Source organism: Portunus trituberculatus, chromosome 22, assembly GCF_017591435.1.
Source record: "Portunus trituberculatus isolate SZX2019 chromosome 22, ASM1759143v1, whole genome shotgun sequence".
NCBI classification, from domain to species: Eukaryota; Metazoa; Arthropoda; class Malacostraca; order Decapoda; family Portunidae; genus Portunus; species Portunus trituberculatus.
In genome coordinates this window covers 8,090,956-8,113,310 of record NC_059276.1, presented here as the reverse complement: position 1 = coordinate 8,113,310, position 22,355 = coordinate 8,090,956, and the positions used below count along the sequence as shown (strand labels likewise).

The 22,355-nt window shown below is 42.2% G+C and overlaps 2 protein-coding genes across 4 annotated transcripts in view; both read left to right on the top strand.

Moving 5' to 3' along the window:
* Window positions 1-16,559, top strand: part of LOC123507424 — a 20,004-nt gene extending 3,445 nt beyond the window's left edge. The window contains 3 exon segments of the mRNA XM_045260261.1: window positions 1-542; window positions 11,691-12,044; window positions 12,857-16,559. Coding sequence (XP_045116196.1) covers window positions 1-542; window positions 11,691-12,044 — 896 coding nt within the window. The 3' untranslated portion in view covers window positions 12,857-16,559.
* Window positions 14,437-22,355, top strand: LOC123507426 (leucine-rich PPR motif-containing protein, mitochondrial-like). Of its 3 annotated transcripts, none has more exons than XM_045260265.1 (10): window positions 14,437-14,573; window positions 18,762-18,906; window positions 19,233-19,275; window positions 19,478-19,618; window positions 19,944-20,139; window positions 20,245-20,461; window positions 20,745-20,885; window positions 21,119-21,269; window positions 21,444-21,609; window positions 21,777-22,355. In XM_045260265.1, the coding sequence occupies exons 4-10, from the start codon at window positions 19,541-19,543 to the stop codon at window positions 21,917-21,919; spliced, it is 1,092 nt and encodes a 363-aa protein (XP_045116200.1). In that variant the 5' UTR covers window positions 14,437-14,573; window positions 18,762-18,906; window positions 19,233-19,275; window positions 19,478-19,540; the 3' UTR covers window positions 21,920-22,355. The 3 variants fall into 3 exon arrangements, with proteins under 3 accessions (XP_045116200.1, XP_045116202.1, XP_045116201.1); XM_045260266.1 differs by lacking the exon at window positions 14,437-14,573 and adding an exon at window positions 18,482-18,578; XM_045260267.1 differs by having other exon boundaries at window positions 19,233-19,618.

The following is a 22,355-nucleotide window of genomic DNA, read 5'->3' as shown; positions in this document are numbered from 1 at the left end:
GGGAGGGCGAGGCCTCCAGCGACGAGGCCGCCACGAGGTCGTCGTCTGAGGAGACAGACCCTGAGAGGATCGAGGAGTACAAAATGAGGATCAAACGGTCGTCTTCCCTCAAGTGTGGCAAGACGCCGCCGGGCACGCCGGGCAGGAAGAAGATCGTCAGGTTCGCGGATATGCTGGGCCTTGACCTAGCCGCCGTGCGCACCTTCCTAGGGGGCGGCGTGCCCCACGTGCCTCGCTCTGCTTTCTGGGACCTGCAGGTGGAGGAGAGGCGATCCAACGCGCGGGCAGCGGCGACCTCCGCCGCCATGGAGCTGGTGGAGCGGCAGGTGGGCGTGCCACGGCGGGTGCTTACGCCGCTGTTCCAGCCACCTGGCCTGCACGGCAACTTCCTGGAGCGGGTGAGGACGCAGCGCGTGGTGGTGGAGAGCATCGACGTGGGCGACGACATGAGTGTCCGCGGCGTGGTGCGCGTCCTCAACCTGGACTACCACAAGAGTGTGCTGGTGCGCTACACCTTCGACCAGTGGCGCAACTACCACGAGGTGAGTCTCAGGTAGGGGCGCGGCAGGGAGGGAGGTATCTAAGCTGGATGTGTTGACCTTGGGCACGGCGTGGTGATGAGGGCAGTGGTGTAGTGGTGTACCGGCGCAGCGGTGGTCGCGGAAGAGTTGGTCACTGGGCCGCGCGTGCCGCGTCTTGGTACACGCGGGTGGCGGGCATGGAGGCACATGACGCGCCAAAACACTGCCTAGGGAAGAGCCGCCACGCGCGCCTGTACGCAACCCACCGTGGCTCCAGTGACCAGCGACCAGCAACCAGCGTTGTGTTGTTGACACGTACTGTGCGGTCACTGACACGTTCCTTGCGTAGTTTTGTCTTGCCTTCTCTTGTTTCCTGGCGGCATCTTGTTGTGTTCAGCATTGCTCTGAATGAAGTAAAGACTCCTCATTGCTGCTTCACCAGGCAAGGCAGCAGCATCTTGGCATGGCTGGGAGAGGCTCGTTATATAGTGCAGTGCAGTGATGACAAACATTCACAACAGACAGACTCATCATGACCAATGAGAACATCAGGTACTGGCACAGGATTACAGAGAGGCGAGAGTTAGGTAATGGTAATGCACACACACACACATGGCAGGGAGGGAGACATGAGAAGTATAGAAGAAAGCGTGTGTTGAGGTGTGCTTGGAGTGAGGTGAGAGAAGAGAGAGTGAGCGTGTGGTGTTACAGGAAGCTGGTGATAATGCCATGCCACGGGCTGATAATGAAGGAAACAGGAGAAAATGTTGAAGTGATTGTGTTACCGCCCAGTTCTGACACTTGGCTTGCTTCCGTGACGTGTGTGTGTGTGTGTGTGTGTGTGTGTGTAAATCAATAAAGCTACATTCAGCTGGACCGCACACACTTTTCTCCTCCTCCTCCTCCTCCTCCTCCTCCTCCTTCTCCTCCTCCTCACTATACTACTACTACTACTACTACTGCTACTACTACTACTGCTGCTGCTGTTGCTGCTGCTGCTGCTACTACCACTATTAACCACTTTTACATCACCATTACACTCGCCACTTATGTACACTTCACAGCAGCGCCACGCTACCACCACCACCACCACCACCACTTCACCTAAGTCACCTCTCACCTCACGGACGAGAAGACTTGCACATCACAAACATTCTCTCTCTCTCTCTCTCTCTCTCTCTCTCTCTCTCTCTCTCTCTCTCTCTCTCTCTTTGGCGTCAAACCACCTCCACAAGCAGAGAGAGAGAGAGAGAGAGAGAAGGTACGAGACTTTTCGACGCTGAGCAGGAGGAGGGGGAGGAGGAAGAAGAGGAGGAGGAAGAGAGGACGCGACTAAGGCACGTGTATTATCTCACGTACACAAGCGTATTCTCTAGAAAGCTTTATTTTGAGCTTACTCCGTTGTCCGTTTGTGCGCGCGCGCGCGTGTGTGTGTGTGTGTGTGTGTGTGTGTGTGTGTGTGTGTGTGTTAAAAGAAAAATCTTGCACTTCACACAAACATCACTGACATTATCTCTCAGTATTGCATCATCAGCGTCACCGGAGAGAGAGAGAGAGAGAGAGAGAGAGATTAGGACAGTCCAGGTGGGGTATTAGGTCAATGTCTGATATAAAGAACCGTTCTCTCTCTCACACTGTCATCTAATACTCTTCAATCCTCTTTAACTTAATCCAACTCTACTTTACTGTACGATCTGATCCCTTATAACTATCTGATTCCATTGCATTACTTAACTGTCACATTACTTTTATATTACTGCTTATTCTTGTTCTTTTTTATCAAGCTAGAAGAGAATCAAAACCAGTAGTAATAGTGGTAGTAGTAGTAGTAGTAGTAGTTATTTTAATTGCTATGTTAATTTAGTCACTGCTAATACTTAATGAAATAATAGCGGGAAGAGAGAGAGAGAGAGAGAGAGAGAGAGAGAGAGAGAGAGAGAGAGAGAGAGAGAGAGATGGCACTCCACTGGTATACATTTGGCAGTCATAAGAAGTACGTACATATCTCAGCTTTTCTCTCTCTCTCTCTCTCTCTCTCTCTCTCTCTCTCTCTCTCTCTTATAAAGTTGTTTCCCTCAACTGAAATAACTTGAGATAAGACACACACACACACACACACACACACACACACACACACACACACACACACACAGGGAGAGAGAGAGAGAGAGAGAGAGAGAGAGAGAGAGAGAGAGAGAGAGAGAGAGAGAGAAAGGACAGCGTGATAGTAAAGAGATAAAGAGAAAAAGATAAAAGAGAGATGTGAGAAAGGAGGAGAGAGAGAGAGAGAGAGAGAGAGAGAGAGAGAGAGAGAGAGAGAGTTGCTAAGGGAGGCAGCGTCTAGGCACTGTGCCAGTTCAACACCCAATCACCTGCGTTCTTTGTGACGTCATAAGGTGCCAGTGGAGTAGAAGGAAAAATACAGGTAATAGTAGTAGTAGTAGTAGTAGTAGTAGTAGTAGTAGTAGTAGTAGTAGTAGTAGTAGTAGTAGTAGGTGTGGTAGCGGTGGTAGTAGTGGTGGTGTTAGTAGTAATAGTATCATTTCCTCATTACTACTACTACTACTACTACTACTACTACTACTACTACTACTACTACTACTACTACTATCTATCTATCAACAACATATACAATTAAACAGAATGAAAATAAACACAAACTGGATAAATACGTAAGTAGGAAGAGGACAAGGAGAGAGAGAGAGAGAGAGAGAGAGAGAGAGAGGGGGGGGAAGGAGGAGGAAGAGGAAGAGAAGAAAGGGTGCAAGAAGCAGATAAATAATTTAGATGGGTGACTCTGAACTTTCCCCTCACAACAGTTCACAAACCCAGCTGGCAAAAGTGACCTTGACTAAAAGTTCCACAAATCCTTGGCATGCGCATCAAAACTCTTCGTTCACTTCACCGCGCTGAGTGAAAAGACTGGCAAATGACGCGAGGTGAAAGAAAAATAGATGTTATTGATTTTAAAGATGAGAATTGCAAAAAGAAAAAAAAAAAAAGGAAGACGCGTGATGGGAGTGGTAATAATAAAGCAGGATACACACACGTACACATAGGCTAATTGATATACAGAGAGAGAGAGAGAGAGAGAGAGAGAGACAGAAGGTACGAGACTTTTCGACGCTGAGCAGGGAAGGGGAGGAGGAAGAAGAGGAGGAGGAGGAGGGAGGAGGCGAGAGTTATATAAAAAAAGGAATGATTTAAAAGCGTAGAAACGTTTATATTATTGCTATTATCTTTTATTTTTCTTATCGTAAATGTTTCCTCTGATTTCGTTATGGTTTTTACGTTTTTTGTCTTCTTTCTCTTGCTTCTGTCATTGTCACCACCACCACCACCACCACCACTACCACTACTACTCGTACTACTGCTACTACTACTACTACTACTACTGGTGCTACGTGACGTCAAATGCATGAACGACCTTTGGCAAGTCAACTAAAGTCACTCAAAAGTTAAGTAAAGCACCGTCCTTGATAAAGGTTACTGGGAACGACTTAGGCATCAACAGAGAGAGAGAGAGAGAGAGAGAGAGAGAGAGAGAGAGAAAGGGGGGAGATAAGTTGGAGTGCAAGCAAGAAGTTATTATCTCTGCATTTTTTTTTATTTATTTATTTATCTATTTTACTCGGTATTGTTTTTGTCACTGCTTTTATCTATTCACTTTTTAGATTTACATTCATTATTTTCTATTATTGTTATTGGCACCACTGTTTACATTTATTCATTTATCTATTTACGATCATCATTTATATTCAGCATGACATTATGGTGAGGTTAGGAGGCCAATGTGTCAGAGAGTTCATGTGGAGAAGCATAGTTCGTATAGTGTGTCCTGCTTAACTTCACTGGCAAAATACACCAGTGACACCACGCCTTGCACTTGGTAACAGCTCAGACCCTTCTCTGGAGATCTCGAGCTGGGAAAGTATAGGGATAAACAATGGCGAGGGAAGAACACGCAGCATACACCTTGGTTCTCACGGGGTACAGAGTGAGACGAATAGGATGATGTGCATAGATCAACTGGGTGTTTGCCGGACGATCGAGAAAAGTTAAGTGAATAGGATAATATAGATGAAAGCTTGTTCCCACCCACACACAGCTCGTTCCCTCAATGATACGTATTCAGAAACGTCTTGCTCTCTCACCACGACTGTTTTTCAAGGCCACAGAGATGATCAGAGGAGTTTTTAAAGGTGTTTTTCCAGGTTATAATGTAGAAATCTTGTCAGTCTGCCTCTGGTACAGTAAAAAAAAACACCTTGAAAACTCGTGTAAATTTAAATGAAGCTTTTTGAAATAATGGAGGTGAAGCATAGAGTGTTTGAGAATACGAGCTCATGACGAGAAATATAAGAAATACTATATATTGTTGAGAAAATGCACAGAAATTTCACAAGTAGATTTGGTTTGGTATACGTAAGAACTATCATTATTACTGTGACTGTTTAGCGCTAGACAACTAATAACAACCTTAATGAAGCGACATGCACGTAGATCAAGTCCAATCTAAACAATAATACGTCACTATAGAGGATAATTAAAAGGGTTCTTATTTGCACCATCTGTCCCGTTTAGAGTGTGGAATCCTCCTTAATACTTCAAACGTGCAAGTCAAGAGTAATATTTGAAGATCTGGTGACGTATCAGGGAATATTATCTCGTTTTATATTCAACGTTTGGAGTTTTTGATAATAGTATAACATAATAGTATAACCTAAGTATGCTTAGCTTTTTAGGATCATATTTAGAGGCTGAGGAAAAATTCAAGTTGTGGCAAATGACTTTGATTGATCTGAGAGGATGAAAACAGTCAAATATTTCCCCCTACACTGAGTTTTAAGGATAATTGTAAAGTATGGCAGGAAACATTGAGATCTGAATATTCCTACAATTTAAGAGAACCATTTAACTCCTTCAGTACTGGGACGCAATCTTACCATGAGTTTTGGGTACGATTAGACGATTTTATTTACATTAGGTAGCGTCTATGGAGATCAGGAGATTAATAACCAGAGTCTTCACTATTTTGATCCCCACGTAAGTTTCTGAAGCTGTATAAAAGCTGCATAAAAGACATTTGACCCAGACGTTTGGCTAACCTTACTAACCTCTAAGGGAACTGGCAATCAAGTGGGCCTTTTTTGTTCCATAAAAAAAAAATAATGATAATAATAGTAAGCAGAATGAATATGAAAACACGTCCTGGTACTGAAGGGGTTAAGCTGCTAGAGGAAACACGATCATTCAAACATTTCCACGTGATTTAAGAGCGAAGATTGAGCAACATTAAAGAATCCATAAAACACGATTTTTCTCTTAAGTTATCTACAATTTCCTGCTGATTGTCATTTTTTCATCTCCGTCATCCTGTGTGTCGTCAACGTAACAGCCTTCACACATTGCTGGGGTGTAGGGCGGTAGGCCACGAGACTGTCCCTTTTCTTTCCACCTGTGGCCGATATTATTCTGAAACACTTCTGGGCTGTTCCTATTATTCATTCAAAAAGCTCTAACTGAAGTACCACGGAATTTTTTTTATACTTTTTATGGTTCTAGTAACATATTAACAAGATTTCTATATTACTCTTGGGAATTTGATCATCTTTGTGACGTTTGAAAACAGACGTGGCAGGAGAGCAAAGGGTTTCAGAATACAAGTCTTTTTGATAAGTAACACGAGTTTTTAAGCTGTTTTCATAGTTTTAGTAAAATATTAACAAGATTTTTTACAATATAACTAGTATAAACAATCTCTAGAACCCGGCTGTTCATCTCTGTGACCTTTAAAAATATAGAGGTGAGAGAGCAAAGCGTTTTAGAATACATGCCTTTTTACATAAGTAACACGAGATTTTTAAGCTGTTTTCACGCTTCTAGTAAAATATTAACAAGGTTTCTATATTATCAACAGTAGAAACACTCTTGGGAACCCGGCTGATCATCTCTGTGACCTTTGAAAATAGTCGTGGTGAAAGAGCGAAGTGATTTAGAATTCAGGCCTCTGTGCAGGACTTTCTACTTTAATGCACTATTCTACCTCGCTTCCTGCTCCCTTTCTGCAAGGCTGTCTGCTTTAAAACTCCACCCTAACATGCACTGACCTCTCCCTTCTTTGCAAATCTTGTGCACATAGACTTACATAAACTATCACATTGTATTTTGATTGCTTTAATAACCTCTTTTATACCATCAAAACACTTCTCTTTTTAGTTCAACCTTACCTACTTCATGTACCGCACTTTTCTCTGCCTTTCATAACCCATATTAAAAAACGCAAGTGTCTACAAGCTGGTGTGGGTTAATAAGGAGGACACAGCGACCTGATACTGTTCTCCTAACCTGGCCAGGTATTACATTATTACCTGTCTGTGACTCGGTATGACTGGCGTGACGAGTTGTGAGGAGGAGGAGGAGGAGTAGGAGGAGGAGGAGGAGGAGGAGGAGGGGGAGGAGGATTAGTGTGAATCATTTGGTTGAGGAACAGAGATAGGTTGTGAGAGAGAGAATAATGATGATAAGGATGAGGAAAAAAAGAAGAAATTATGTAAAGGAGAGATAAATGCTGAGAAAGAAGTGTAGATACAAAACACAAAAGAGATATTGAGGATAATGAGGAGAAAGAAGTAAGAGATAACAATGGGAATGAGAGAGAAGAAAAAATAACCAGGACAGGAGATAACAAGACAGAGAGGTCAGGGGGATGAGGACGAAGAAGAAGAGGAGGAGGAGGAGGAGGAGGAGGAGGAGGAGGAAGGCAATCTTTTTCATGAATTGGAAAAGAAAAAAATGTTAGAATGTAAAAGTTGTTTCGTGTTTGTCATGAAAATGTAAATTAGCCCAAAAAAAAAAGGAGAAAGAAATTTAGTTTATTTTTAAGTTTAAGATGAAATGAGGTTGTTTCTTATTTGTGTTTGTTTTGCTTGTTTCCCTTTTCTTCCTTTTTGTCTATTTGTGTCTTTCTTTCTTTCTTCCTTTCTTTATCTATTTATTCACTTTTCTATTTGTGCTTATTTGTGTCTCTGTCTATCTGTCACTAATTTTTTCTTTTTCTTTCTTTCTTCCTTTAAATATGTCACTTCTTTCTTTCTTTCCTTCTTTCTTTCTCTCTTTCTTTCTTTCTTTCCTTTTATCTTTTTCTTTCTTTCTCCTCTTAAATCTGCTAGTGTGTCCGTCTTTCTTCCCTTCCCTTCTTGTGCGTGTTCGTGGATACATTGCGAAGCGAGAGGGATGAAAGGTAATGAAAGAAACAATAGATGAAAGTAGTAATGATAATATCGGATGAAATTATTTAATTCATTCACTGACGCCTAAAAAAAGAGTGGAAGGATGGAGGAGGTGGAAGGAGTTGAGTTATCCACACAGTGAGTCACGGAGTTATGTGGACGAAAGAGGAAAAGAGAGAGAGGGAGAGGGAGAGAAAGCGCCCCTAGAACCTGTCTGTGTGGTGTCTGATGTCTTCCTCTTGGTGGTAGTGGTGGTGGTGGTGGTAGTGGTGGTGGTGAAAAATAGTGATGGATAGTGAAAAGCGATGGCAGTATGGGAAAGCAAACATACACACACACACACACACACACACACACACACACACACACACACACACACACACACACACACACACACACAAAAGGATGCAGGTCAAGAATGTTTACTTAGAGAGAGGTCAGTGCTTGTGTGTGTGTGTGTGGGGGGGGGTGTTGGTGTTTGTTGACATGTTTGTTTGTTCTCTCTCTCTCTCTCTCTCTCTCTCTCTCTCTCTCTCTCTCTCTCTCTCTCTCTCTCTCTCTCTCTCCTCCGTCTGGTGGGAACGATAACCTCCACTCTCTGCCAAGTTGTCATTCTCTCAATTTTTCCTCTCACACACTAATCTGTTATTACCCTCTCTCTCTCTCTCTCTCTCTCTCTCTCTCTCTCTCTCTCTCTCTCTCTCTCTCTCCATGACAACGGAATCGATTTTGGGGGACAAGTAAGAGATTGCATAGATCAATATGGCACTTTCGTCTTGGCAAAAATGAGTTACGATTCTCTTTTGTTTACTTTGATTCTTTTTATGGATTGAGATTCGGTTTATATGGAGTTCGATTCTTTTTTTGTGGGTTCCGATTCTATTATGTGGACTATAAAGAGTTGGAAGCACTTTATCTCTGTCTGTGTGTCTGTATGTCTGTATGTTTATATTTGTATATCTATCTGTGTGTTTGTATGTTGGTATCCGTCCCGTCTTTCTTTCACACATAAAACAACAACAACCAGGCAATTTAACACATTCAGTAACAATTATGACCATCTTGCTGTGACCCTTTGACCTTCTGACATTTACCTACCCTGGGTCACTCTTAGGTCACGTGACAATCGATTCACAGATACACCTCACCTGTGCACCTCACCCTCCTTTACCTGAGTAATTAGTGAGTCACGTGACCTACAGAACGAAATAGGTAAGAAGAAAACTCTGGGGAATATACTAAAGGAAGAAGAAATATAAGAAAAGAAAGAGAAAGGGAAAGAAAAAAAGGAAAGGGAGAAGAGAGGAGAAAAGAAACTGCGGAGAGAGAGAAGTGAGAAAAGGAATAAGAAGAGAAGAAAAAAAGATATGTAACTAAGGAAAAGAAAAGCTGAATAAATAAAAGGAAGGGAAAGAAGGGAAATAAGATGATAAAGAGGGGATAAGGAGATACGTGGGCAGAAATGGGGGAGAAGGAGGAGGGTGAGGGGGAAAAGGAACTGTGTGGGAAGACACGTGGAGGAGGAGGAGGAGAAGAAGTATTGATTAGAAATGAGATGTGTGGGAGGAAACCTAAGAGATAAGAAGCTAGAAGAGGAAAAGGAGGAGGAGGAGGAGAATTAGAAGTAGATATGACAAATATGCTTGAAGAAAGAGAAAAAGAGGAGGAAGAGGAGGAGGAAGAAGAAAATATATCGATACGCAAGAGGAGGAAGAGACATCTTTGACATGGAGGAGGAGGAGGAGGAGGAAGAGGAGGGCGACGAAGAAGAAGAGGAGGAGGAGGCGGAGCATATGAGTGGAGAGAGAGAGAGAGAGAGAGAGAGAGAGAGAGAGAGAGAGAGAGTGTGTGTGTGTGTGTGTGTGTTATGTCAGGAATACATACAAATGCACTTCTTACCTCGCCTTTTACATTCACCCATCGTTACTATTATTATTATTATTATTATTATTATTATTAGTAGTAGTAGTAGTAGTAGTAGTAGTAGTTGTAGTAGTTTCCTCTTTCTTTTTCCTTCATCTTCATTTTTTCTTCCTTTTTCGTTTTATTTTTCTTTCTTATCTTTTTTTTCTTTTTTCATCATCTGACTCTTACTGTTCATCTTGTTCTCTTCCTCCTCTATTTGTTCTTTATATTCCATTCACACTTCATACTTACCTTTGCTTCATACTTTTCCTTAATTACTCTTACGTACCTTTTCATCTGTACGTGTTCTAATCCTATTTAACGTTACCTAACCTGAGCTAACCAATGTGTGTGAGTGAGTTTTTCTACGTGCTACTCGATCTTCCTTTGTGTTCTCCCGTGTTTCTGTGATGTGGCGCCACCCTTCCAGCTGCTGGTTGTGAGGGACGTGGCAACACCGCCTCATCCTTGTAAACAATGTGATAGGGGCTGAATAATTGATGAATCATTTGAGTCATTAATAGGAAATCCTTGGCTAATTTTCTTTATTCATTATTACGCAGCGTTTTTTTTTTTCTTTTCTTTTTCTACTTTTTTGTGTTATGTATGAGAGGATGACTGGCCAATGGCAACAAAAATATAAAGAAAGAAAAAGGCCCACTCTGTTTCCAGTCTCCTTATAGAGCCGATAGAATTAGCCAAAGGAGAGGGACAAATGTCTTGAAACCTCCCTCTTCTACTACTACTACTACTACTGCTACTGCTACTGCTACTACTACTACTACTACTACTACTACCATTTACCTCACCAACCGTATAATCCACCGCTGTCCTTCTGTCTGTATGTTTGTCTATCAATCTATCGCTTTGTCTGTCTGTCTGTCTGTCTGTCTGTTTGTCTCTACCTTTCTCTCTCATTTCTCACATTCTCTGCCCTTCTCTCACTCATTTCTCCCCTTATGTTCATTGAGAGAAAGAGAGAGAGAGAGAGAGAGAGAGAGAGAGAGAGAGAGAGAGAGAGAAGGATCACTCACTCATTCTCTCGCACACACGCACACATAAAAGATCAAAGAATAGAAATAAAGTCAATCTCCACATCTATAACCAATTTCCAGCTGTGACGATGGACAATAGTTGCATTAACACCAATAAAACACAAGAGAGATTAGATAAAGGTGAAATAATCCTCACTAATTCATTTACCTTAAAAACGTCATATTTTTAATCATATTTTTCGTAACTTTGTCCTTGAAAAGCTGTATTTTTTTCATTCTTTTAAAGCGAATATGCTTTTAAATCCCCTTCGCTTCCTGTCATTTATCGTGGAAGAGGAGGAGGGGAGGAGGAGGAGGAGGAAAGGAGAAGAGGAAGAGGAAGAGAAGGAGAAGGAGAATGAAGGGTAGACGGAAGGTTGGAGAGAAAGGAGGAAAAATAGAACAGGGAGGGATTAGGTAGGTATTTTTATCAAAGTCGTCATTACTACTACTACTACTACTTCTACTACTACTACTACTACTAGTCTCTCTATCCATTCACTTCATTCCTAAAACTTTTCATTACTTTTCTCTTTCTTTAATATAACATGTAAATCTTTCCTTTGGTTTTTCAATTGCTCATTTCATCCATATACCTTCTCTTCTGTTCTTCAATGCTGTCACTGTGATCATTTATCTTCATTTTACTCTTTATCAAGTCCATACACATTCCTCTCCTCCTATCTCTTGTATTTCCAGGCACTTCTTCACAAAATATCTTTCTAAACCTTTTATTCCAGTCACTACAATCATATGCCTTTATTTTTTCTCTTTATCAACTCCATACACATTCCTCTCCTCCTGTCTCTTGTATTTTCATGCACTGCTTTACAAGATATTCTTCTAAATCTTAACTTCTGTCATTTGATTACTGTCACTACAATCATAAACCTTTATTTTTCTATTTATCAACTTCATGTACCTTCTTTTCCTCCTATCTCTTGTATTCTCATGTGACTCCTTTACAAAATATCTTTCTAATGATCCTCCTCTTACAGGCGACAGCCACCTACATCCCTGGATCCTACGATGGACTCACGGATCAGTTCTCCTTCCTACTATGGGGAAGTTTCCTACAAGACAACGGCGCCCTAGTCTTCTGCGTGCGCTACGAAACACTCGGCGAGGAATTCTGGGACAACAACTTCGGCAGGAATTACGTGCTGCAGTGCTACACGACGTCTGAGCCTCAGAGTATACCGGGCACGAATACAGTGTCCAGACCGCAGAATTCCAGCATGGTTCAGCAGCACTTTGAGGGAGGCGGTTCTAACTCCAGACCGTACCACCCTTTCAGTAGCAGCGGCTCCCCCACCACGCCACACGACCCCTGGATCACCAAGTTCTTCTAGGTGAGGCTGAAAGAGAGAGAGAAAAGAGGATAGCTATATTTTTAAATACCTTAGCGTCACACCTCCATTATTTTCAAAAGGTTGTAGTTGAAGTGTTGATTTTGAGGTGTTTTTGATGCTCTAGTGACTGATTTGCAATATTTCTACATTATCAACAGGAGAAATACGTTTTAGAACATGTTGATAATTTTTCAGGCCTTTTAAGAGAGAGAGAGAGAGAGAGAGAGAGAGAGAGAGAGAGAGAGAGAGAGAGAGAGAGAGAGAGATATTAAAAGAAAAATCATATCATGCGTTTGTTTTCAAGTCCTAGTATAACAATTAATTAACCGACTGTCACCTGAGCTGCACACACACACACACACACACACACACACACACACACACACACACACACACACATAACGGGTTCCGGGATTAAGGGAGGATCTTAAGTAAGCAGTCACACAAGCTTCGTCATCCTCCAGCAAGTGTATATCCTATTACTCCTGTTACTAGGGTGTGTGTGTGTGCGGGAGTGTGTGAGTGTGTGTGTGTGTGTGTTTGTGTGTGTGTGTTTGTGTGTGTGTGTGTGTGTGTGTGTTGTGTGTGTGTGTGTTAGGGAGTTATATTTGATTTATAACATCCTTCCTTTTCAGCTGATTAGTTTCATTTCCATCTAAATATTCACATTTCACTGATCTTTTATTTTTTATCTTACTACAATTTCGTTATTATAATCAGCATTTCAGTTGCTTTTGGACATTTTACAGCGGCGCCATTTGACCCCAGTTCTGCTGCGGATTACCCTTTTAAATCAATATGACATGTTTCAGATTGGTGATTTGGCAGACTGGTGCGCGTTCCATCGTGTTCCTGCCCCGCCTTGCTCGCCCTCCCGCCGCCAGCCTCCCTTCCTCCCTCCCTCAGTAGCTCACGAGTTATCTAGTTATATTTATTTGTTGAGTCAGTGTAGGAAACAGGCTGTGGTAGACTAACAGAGGAGAGATTGCCCAGAGCGGCTGAGGTGGAGGCGAGGACTGGACTGGATCAAGGGGAGAGGCGTCTTGGTGTCCTATCAAGTCCCATACGGTGTCCCACAAGGTGTTCTACAAGGTTCTCCTACGCTGTTTTGTGCTACGGCCTCACTGCCTCCAAGGACGTCCACGAGATACGCCAAGAAGTCCTGCAGGATGCGCGTTATGCAAGAGTGGATGGTGTGTCCTTGAGGAGTGTGCTTGGAGAGACCGTGATGACTCCTGCGAATTTACAAGTGACGAATTAGTGTAGAAACAAGTATAAAAGTGACCGTGAATTTCTCATGGCTGAAGGGTGGTCAAGGTGAAGTTATCATTACGACTTAAGTCCGTACTCAGAAACGCCATCCCCTCTCACTACGACAATTTTCAAGGCCACAGAGGCAACTAGATGGGTTCTCAAGACAGTTTCTCCTTTTGATAAACTAGAAATCTTACCAGTCTATCAGTAGAAGCATAAAAAAAATACTCTTAAAAACACGAGTATCTTCAACTGGAGCCTTTGGAAAGCAGTGATAGTGAGAGGGCGAAACGTTTCAGAATAGGGGCCTTAAGGTGGTCCTCGTGGTTTTCTATGTCGTGTTGACAGTCACCTGCCCAGAGGTACGCCAAAGCTTTCGTACAAGTGCATAGCTTTCATTGATTCAATACAGTTCATGGATAGAAACGTACAACAGTTGTCCCAAGTAGTGACGTCACAAGTCCAGCTAATCTCATGTTTGTAAATCGAGTAGAAATGAGTCAAGATATGGACAAATGAGCTGCTTGATATTCAGAGCCGCACAAAGACCAACAACCGAGATGAGCGACGAGTGGGAGTGATTGTGAGGCAATGCTATTTTGTAGAATATAACGCCACTGTTCTGGGCAACTGTACATACCGCGCCCTTCCTCCCTCCACCTCGCCTTCTCATAACAACTACCTCCCTTCTACTAGTCCCACTCTGACATTGCCGCTGAGGACGCGAGAAGCTGAGGTCCTCGGTGCAAAATGGGCACCAAGCACAAGCAATACTGAGCGTCGGAATTAAGAAAGTTGCGAGGCCGAGTCACGTACAGTTTTCTTCCTCCTGCTTATCTCTGTATGGTTATTAACTTATAGATGAAGAGTACATACATATATGCAGATTTAGTATAAACATGGACGTACCTAAGCTTACAAATGTGTATTAAAGTAAGTGTTCGTTTGAGAGAAGAATTACTTAGGGCATATACGGAGGTGGGTTGTATTGGGAGCGGTGATTGGGTGGCTGGTGTGCGCCAGCCAGCCAGCCAGCGTCCCTCAATACTCTCCTCCGTCATTCTGGACCCGAGCACTGTCCTGAATTGATGTGTAGCAGTTTAGTGTGCCAAAGTTCCCTTGGTAGTGCAAATGGGTGTTGCGGACGCGTGTTGACTCATACCTCACCTGCATACGCCAGGAATGACCTCAGACTACCTGCAGGAGTACCGTGCATCACTCACAGGGTTCCACAAGGTTTTACAGGGAGAAACGACCGCCACTGTTTTCATTAAGGTTAGTTTTACTTGCACGTAATATATGTTTCAAACTGATTTCGAACGACATTGAAACCGAAGCTTCCAATGACGTACCTAGTTAATGATATTACCGAGTCGTCAAGTACACAAGCTCGTGGGGATCAGGAATGGTCTTGTAATCGTGTTATTTTGAAATTAACTCATGTCTAGTGGTGAGGCCTCGAATAAATCCTCTCCCGCTCTCGAAGGATTCAAAAAAGTGTTTCGAATCGTATCGACAGCTCTCGCGCCGCGGAAAACATGAACAGACGAAGGACAACAATAATCAAAAATCTAACAATACGAGTATCAATGAATGTACCCGTCACAACTCCATTTTCTAGGTCTGAAATGTCACCCAACTAACTCAAGTTCCTGAAGGAGGCTAAACTCTGACATGCCGTGACGTGATCGCCTACAGAAGGTCACGAGGCCTTGGAGAGACGCCGGGGCAGGCCTTGGCGGCTCCCCGTGAACCTCCCGTCAGGAGAATGAAACAGAAGAAATAGTGAACCGAACTATTTACAGTTTCACATCCTCATGTTTTTGCTTCCTTCGAATAGTCATGTTTTGCTTGTCTTTGTGAGTTTTTTTTTTTTTTTTAACAGTTCCGAGTTATCTACGCTCATCCAATCTTGACCATTAAGCGTCCCTTCTTCAATAAGGCTTAATTTTGATCGGTGTCGTAAAAAGTTTCAGGTCTTATTGCTTAATGGTCAAAATTGATCACACATACGTACGTACGTACGCACATACAACCAACAAAGTTATTTTCTACCATAAATCCAAAAGTAATTAAGAAATGTAAATTAACGAGCGATGTAAATATCATTGGCCACGAATTCACACATTTATGCATAACATAACATACCCTCCACTATGTATAAAAGAAAACCAGAATAACAACATAACATAACGCCTACTGCATACATATATACATACATACATAGAGTATATATTGTGGAAGTTTTACAAATCTCTATTAACGATAAGTCTTATATTGTAAATCAAATATCTGTACATAAAAAAATATATATATCACGTTTGACGCCTTTGTAACAAGACACGCTTATGTTTTGTAACGTACCGATGATTGTCACACCTGACCACGAGACTGACAGGTGTAGTGATGGAGTGGTGTTGTTGCCCAGGTGTCTTTGTACATAGCTAGTCCAGGGAGGGCAAGGTGGAGGTGGTGAAAGAGGCACAGCTAGGAAATACGTTGTGTTCACTTACGTGCATGGGAGAGAGTTTTTTTAATGTAATCAGCGGTTTTTGTAATCATTTTTCTCATACATAGTCTTATCATCCATCTCTCTCGTCTCCTTTTCCATCTTATGTGTCCTTTTTCTCTCTTTGCCTTCCATCTTTAACATAATCGACGGTTTTGATGATTGTATTTCCTCATACATGTTATCATCCATCTTTCTCTCGTCTCTCTCGCCTCCTGTTGCATCTTCGAGTCCTTATTTCCTCTTTGTCTTCTTCCTGTTTCTCTGATTTTATTCATAAATGCACCTTATAATTAATTTCCACCATCTTTGTCTTTCTTCGTCTGTTTCATGTTCTTCCTCCATCGTTCGCTTTATTTTTTTTTTATTTCTTTTTACCCGATGTTCTTCTAAATTCACCCTTATCTGTTTCATCACCGTCTGTACATCTTTATTTACTTCGATCAGCTCCTCAGTCTCCTTTTCTCCTTCCTCATCTCCCACGTCCTCCACACCCTTCAGACTCTCCGTTGTTATTTTCTTTTTCTTTTTTCGAGAATCCCTCCACGTTGATGAGTTTGTGTTGAAAAGTGTTGGAGAACGCATCATAACATTTATTTTTCTTCCGCTTCCCTCGGGCAGGCAAGACGTGACAGGCTTGTTGTTATAAAAATGTAAACAGAAAAAAAAAATCATATGAATATATCTATATATATTCCTGACTTAACCAGCCTGTCCTAAACGCAGGTTGGGCAATAAAAAATATCAGTGTATTGCTGGGCGTGTTGTGTTTCCTTTAATTATTACTCCATGTGTGGCTTTTGTGTTTTTAATCACTGACTTATGATAGGAACTATTTACCGTGGACAAAGCATTAATAAAGCATTCATTAGTACACAAAATACATCCTTGCCTAACTCCTCTCTCACTCCTCATCCAGTCTGTTTCTATATCTCCTAAACTGTACTTAGCTCTGGTATCAACATACATGCTACGCACTATGTTGACTATCTTGGCACTCAACCCAATCTTTTCTAGGACTCTACCTAGCATTTCTCTATTCACCCTATCATAAGCTTTCTCTATATCCAGGAAACCCAAATACAATTTACCTCCATCCCTCTTTTTTCTCAATCATTTCATTCACCACAAACATGTTATCCTCAGCTCTCCTGTCCGCACGGAAACCATTCTGCTCCTCACCTAATACTCCAGCTCTTTCAATCCACTTACACAATCTGGCATTCAACACCGCACTGAACACTTTGCCTACTGTATTGACTAACGCGATCGGCCTGTAATTTTTCAACTCATTCTTACTCTTGTGTCCGCCCTTATGCAGCAGAGTCACCCTGCACTCATTCCACATTCTTGGCACTCTCCTCCTCCCACACCTGGTTAAAAAGCTCAGTCATCCTGTCAATCACAACATCACCTCCATTCTTATACAGCTCATATGGTATTTCATCCGGCCCTGCTGCCTTCCCATTCTTCTGCCTTTTCACACACTTCTCCACCTCCTCCCTGCTGATCCTTTCATCCAGTTCATCTGCATTCATTCTCTCCAGTGTCACACATCCTTCTCTCGCACCAAACACCTCACCTACACCACCCACTTCTTCCCAGAACTGTCTGATTGCCTCTCTCATTCCTTCCTTCTCTGTTACAACTTCACCATTCACCTTCGAACTCTCCACTCCAACACTGTCTGCCATATTCTCACCTCTCAAGAACTTGTACCATTAACGGCCACCTTCCATGCCTTTCTCTCTTAAAGATTCAATCACACTCCTTTCACACTTTACTTTGGCCTTCACTATCTGCTTTACATACATTTCCCATGCATTCTGGTACTCATTCTCTGCATCATCACTTTCATGCCTCTTTTTCTCAGCCACCTACATTGTCTACTCCTTCTCTTTCGCTCCTTTCTAGCCTCTCTGATTTCATCATTCCACCATGGTTTACGTACTTTCTTTCTTCTGCCTACTCTCACATACCCTATCTTGCTCTCTGCAGCACTCCGCACATCCTCTACCAGTCTCTCATTCACGTGCTCCACATCATGCATACCTCCATCATCCCAGCTTCTTGCACTCAGGTCCACCTGGAAGTTTTCCCACCCTACATCTCTCAGTCTCCACTTTCTCTTCTTACTCGCCACTTTCACTTCTTTCCTACCATGCAACAGGCACTCCACAACCAGCATATTGTGATCAGACACAATATCCACCATACCATCCTCATCTATCCACATGTGTGACACAATTTCACGCATTCTTCCATTCACCAACACATAGTCTATCGCTGACTCCTGCTCCCTTGCACTCCAAGTCACACGTCCCTCAGCCAAAGTTACATTCAGATTCTCTAACTCCATTTCATCCACAAAATCCCCAAGCATCTCACCATTCCTGTTCACACGTTCTCCCAGAATTCCTACATGTGCATTCATATCACCCATCACCAGCACTCTCTCCCCTCCATGTTCTCTCACAACTCTCTTCAGTATGTCATACTTCCTCCTGTTCTCCCTTTCAGCTCTTTCACCCATGACAGTCATGCACACCACCACCAGAACCATTTCCACTCTGCCCCGACCATCTGTGCACTCCACTCTCACTGCCAACACATCCTCACTGCTCTCACACGTTCCCACACCAAGCTCCTCTATTTTCAGTCCACTTTCTTTCCTATAGAGAAAGGCTACGCCTCCTCCGTGTTTCCTGAGTCTTACGTCCCTTCCCAATCATAGCAAACTCACATCCTTCCATTTGTACCTCACCTCTCAGGTGCGTCTCTGTAAGCACGACTATGTCGAACTTCCATTCCTTGAGCTCCCTCGAAATATCCTCAAACTTAGCTACACCCCATCCTCTCACATTCATGCATCCATTCCTCTCACTTGCCTGGCTGGTGTCTGCTTGTTTTTTGTTTGTGTTCTATAGGAGTTGCCAATCCCGATCTTTCTGCAGCGACAAGATCAAAACACAACCATGATGTAAACAATGGCTGGCCGGCTGGCGGTGTCTGTGGCGCTACTTGTGAGGGGGGCGGGAAGGTGTGGCTATGTGCTACCTGGTGCTGGCCTGGTGACACGGGGAGACAGCGTCACAACAGGCAAGTCAGGGTAGGAGAGGTGCTTCTTTAACACTGTCATTCCTTTAGATCGTGTTACTTGAACTGTCATCAGGAAACCTACATTTTATTATTTGATTTATTTTTGGGGAAAGGAACCATAGATAATGTAATATATCAGGGACCTCTATTTTTTTCTGTACAAATTTACCATTTTATGTATATATATATATATATATTTTTTTTTTTTCCTTTTAGAGTTTGAGTGTTGAAATGATCCTATGTAGCATGTCTAGAGGTGAGCTGATCAGCACCCTCACCCTTATTCCTTACATGCTTTGACAAGTGAACATTTCTGCCCATGCCAGGTCCCTCCTTGTGTGCAGCACGACCCACCTCAGCAGTCTTCAGGTGAGTATTGGATTCATGCAGCACCTGGCAGGATGCTCAGAGTGTGTAATTTGTCACCAGTGAAGCCATTAGCAGATGCCGGTTGGCTCCAAGAGAGGAAGATGTGGTATGTAGTGGAAAGAAGTGTTTACATGCAGCACTGCCAAGGATTCTGTTCCATGAAGCAGGAAGTGAATGAGTTATATACCCTTTTTCCTCACAGGACACACAGCACCTGCAGGTTCAGGATGATTTCTCCACTCAGCTTCACGTCAACGGCCAGGAAATGGAGGGGAGTCTCTCTCTGCTGCTGCTCCTCTCAGCACGCACGGATGACACTGCCAGCATCCAATACTTACTGCAAGCAAGTTCACATTTTGTACCTTTTGTTCTTTGGCTAGCTATAGTTAATTTATTCATTCTTCCCTCTAAAAATATTTGTGGTTCTAGATGGAAATAAAACTATTAATATTATTATCACATGCCACTTGTGATTGTGACTGTTAATTGTAGTTTGTCATTATAAGGATTTTTCATTTGTCGGTTTTAAAGTCTCCACTCATAATTAGGACTGTTAACACTGCTAGCTCTTTGTTATTTCCTCAATGTTTAGAATTTAATGCTCAGGTACATTTAACTGCAGCTATATCAGATGCATCTCCCTAATCCTTTCCCTGTGTCCCAAGCAGCAGGCCAAAGGAGCCGGGGTGAGGCCCAGTGGATACACAATGGAAAAACTTCTTGACACTTATATTAAAAGGAAACATCTCAGTGCAGCTGTCAGTTTGTATGGCAGTATCAGAAGAGAGTATTCTGAGACTGCCTTAGATCACTGCACAGTGCTACACTTTTGTACAATGTTAGTTGAAAGTGAAAAATACATAGGTGAGTCTTTTGGCAGCCACTTTACAACTCATATCTGAATCCTACATATGTATGTGCTGGTATATACCTCTTTGTAAATTGGCTAAGACAACTTATTTACTTCAGAGGCAGCACAGACCTTGAGAGAATTTGTGGAGACAGGCAAGAGACCAGAAGTTCCCCCAAAAAGTACTGCAGAAAGTTGCAAGGTTCTCCTTAGCAAAGCAGCAGAGGTAGGAGGTTATGAGATAGCAAAAGAAATGTTTGACCTCCTCCTTTTGGGCAGACTGGTTGATCCCGGGCCTCAGGTAGTTGCACCTTTGCTGCAGTGTAAACTAGACAGGTAAGGAATAGTTATCAATAATACAGGTAAGTTTGCATGGTAGAAACCTATGTACATTTACCTGTTATTATTTCAGTGTCTACTAAGAAGGAATAAAAGTTTCCTTACTTGTTGCACTCTAAATTTCAATGAGACTGGCTTATCAAATTTCAGAGAGCTTTTGACATTGGTCTCATAGAATAGCTACACTCTTTCTTTTTCTTAGTGTTTCATTCTTTGTTCTTATTTGTACTACAGTCCAAACCTTTAAATTAATGTCATGAATTATTGTTATTTTTTACAGGAATGACTTGCCAGGATCTATTGAGGTGGCTGAATACATATACAAAAACTTCAACACTCTACCCAAGAGGATGGAAATCTTAATCAGACTAATGCAACACAACCCTCCCACAGAGGAGAACTTACTGCCTGTGCTAAAGAGGTTAGTTTGCTGGTGATTCAGTCCTATGAAAGTAATTATTGTTTTAGTTTTAAGCATTTCCTTTCATAAATTCAATAGATATCTTTGCTCTTATTTGTAACAGAAAATCTTGAACTAACTGTTTAATCTGTATCTTTAACAATGAATATAATTTTTCCTTAATTTACATAGCAAAGAATCTTTTCTGCTATATATAAGTAACTCTTAGTATTTTTAATTACTTTGTATCTCAGAGATGGCATCCAAACTCAGCAAGACTCAGATCTGCTGGGACGTATGTTTGAGCTGGTCCAGGCCTGTTATGGCCCAGCACAGGCTCAACATGACTTGCTGTTTGCCTCCTTGGAGTCTGGATATCCAGATGCTGCCTGGCTTGTGCTCCAGGTGTGTGTCTGCACTTAATAGCATATGATGTACCATTTGTCAGAGAAATATTGTCAGTTTAGTACTTGTCAACATCCTCTAGTGAGCTAAGATGTGTGACATTTAATAAAAGTTAAAACATCACCACCAGACAGGATTGTGTGGACTACATCTTCTGCTTTCATTCCACAACAGACATTAGGGGGTGATGTAGATGGCCGCCAGGTTCTGAGGATGTGCAAGATATATGCTAAAAACCAGCGGGAAGTTGCCTTGGAACACCTTTTGGTGGCTTCAAAGGGAATCACTAACATTGATCGTCTCAAGATCAGTGAACTGCTGTTGGATGCTTACACCATCAGTGAGTGAATGAATCTTGTTTATTTCTATTTTGCTCCATTGATATTTTCTTTCTTAGTGCACATTTATCTTTAATAATGTAAGACTGACTTTTTTTTTATTACTCAAGGAAGTCTATCTTACTCACTACTTTAATGTTCATGTCTAACCCTTGCCTTTGTCACTCAGGTAACGAGGCAGTGGGTGAGAAGGCTCTGTCCCTGTGGACCTCAATGCAAGAGGAAGGCCTCACCCCTTCCCCCACCTTTCTTTCCAACCTGGCAACACTCTTGGAGAAGTGTGAGATAAAAGTTCCATTTCAAGGTCAATGAAATAAAGTTATTTCTGACTCAGTGTTATGAAATGGATTAAATTAAACAAAGCAATTAATCTTGTCCTGCAGAGGAAAGTATGAGTTGTAAATGCTGGAATGGGGAATTATTTAATCCTGTGAGGTAGAACAGTTCTGTGGTACTTGATGGCTGTGTGCAACATGATGAATAGGAAAAATGTTACTCTGTGTATGAGTGTTTTATGAATCCATTGGTCAGTAATGTAGGAATCAGGAAGAGCAAGGCCAGGGTTGTTACTGTATTCTCTGCATGTGGTAAAGATGACTCGAAGAAATAGAGCAAGGGGACTATGGACTCTATTGTTATAATTTTGACTTGAGATGAGGCTTGACTCTTGTCTCTCCACTAGCCTTCTGTAAGCGGCATATCGACCATGTATATTTATTAACAGTTGCTAATAAACACATAAGTCTAT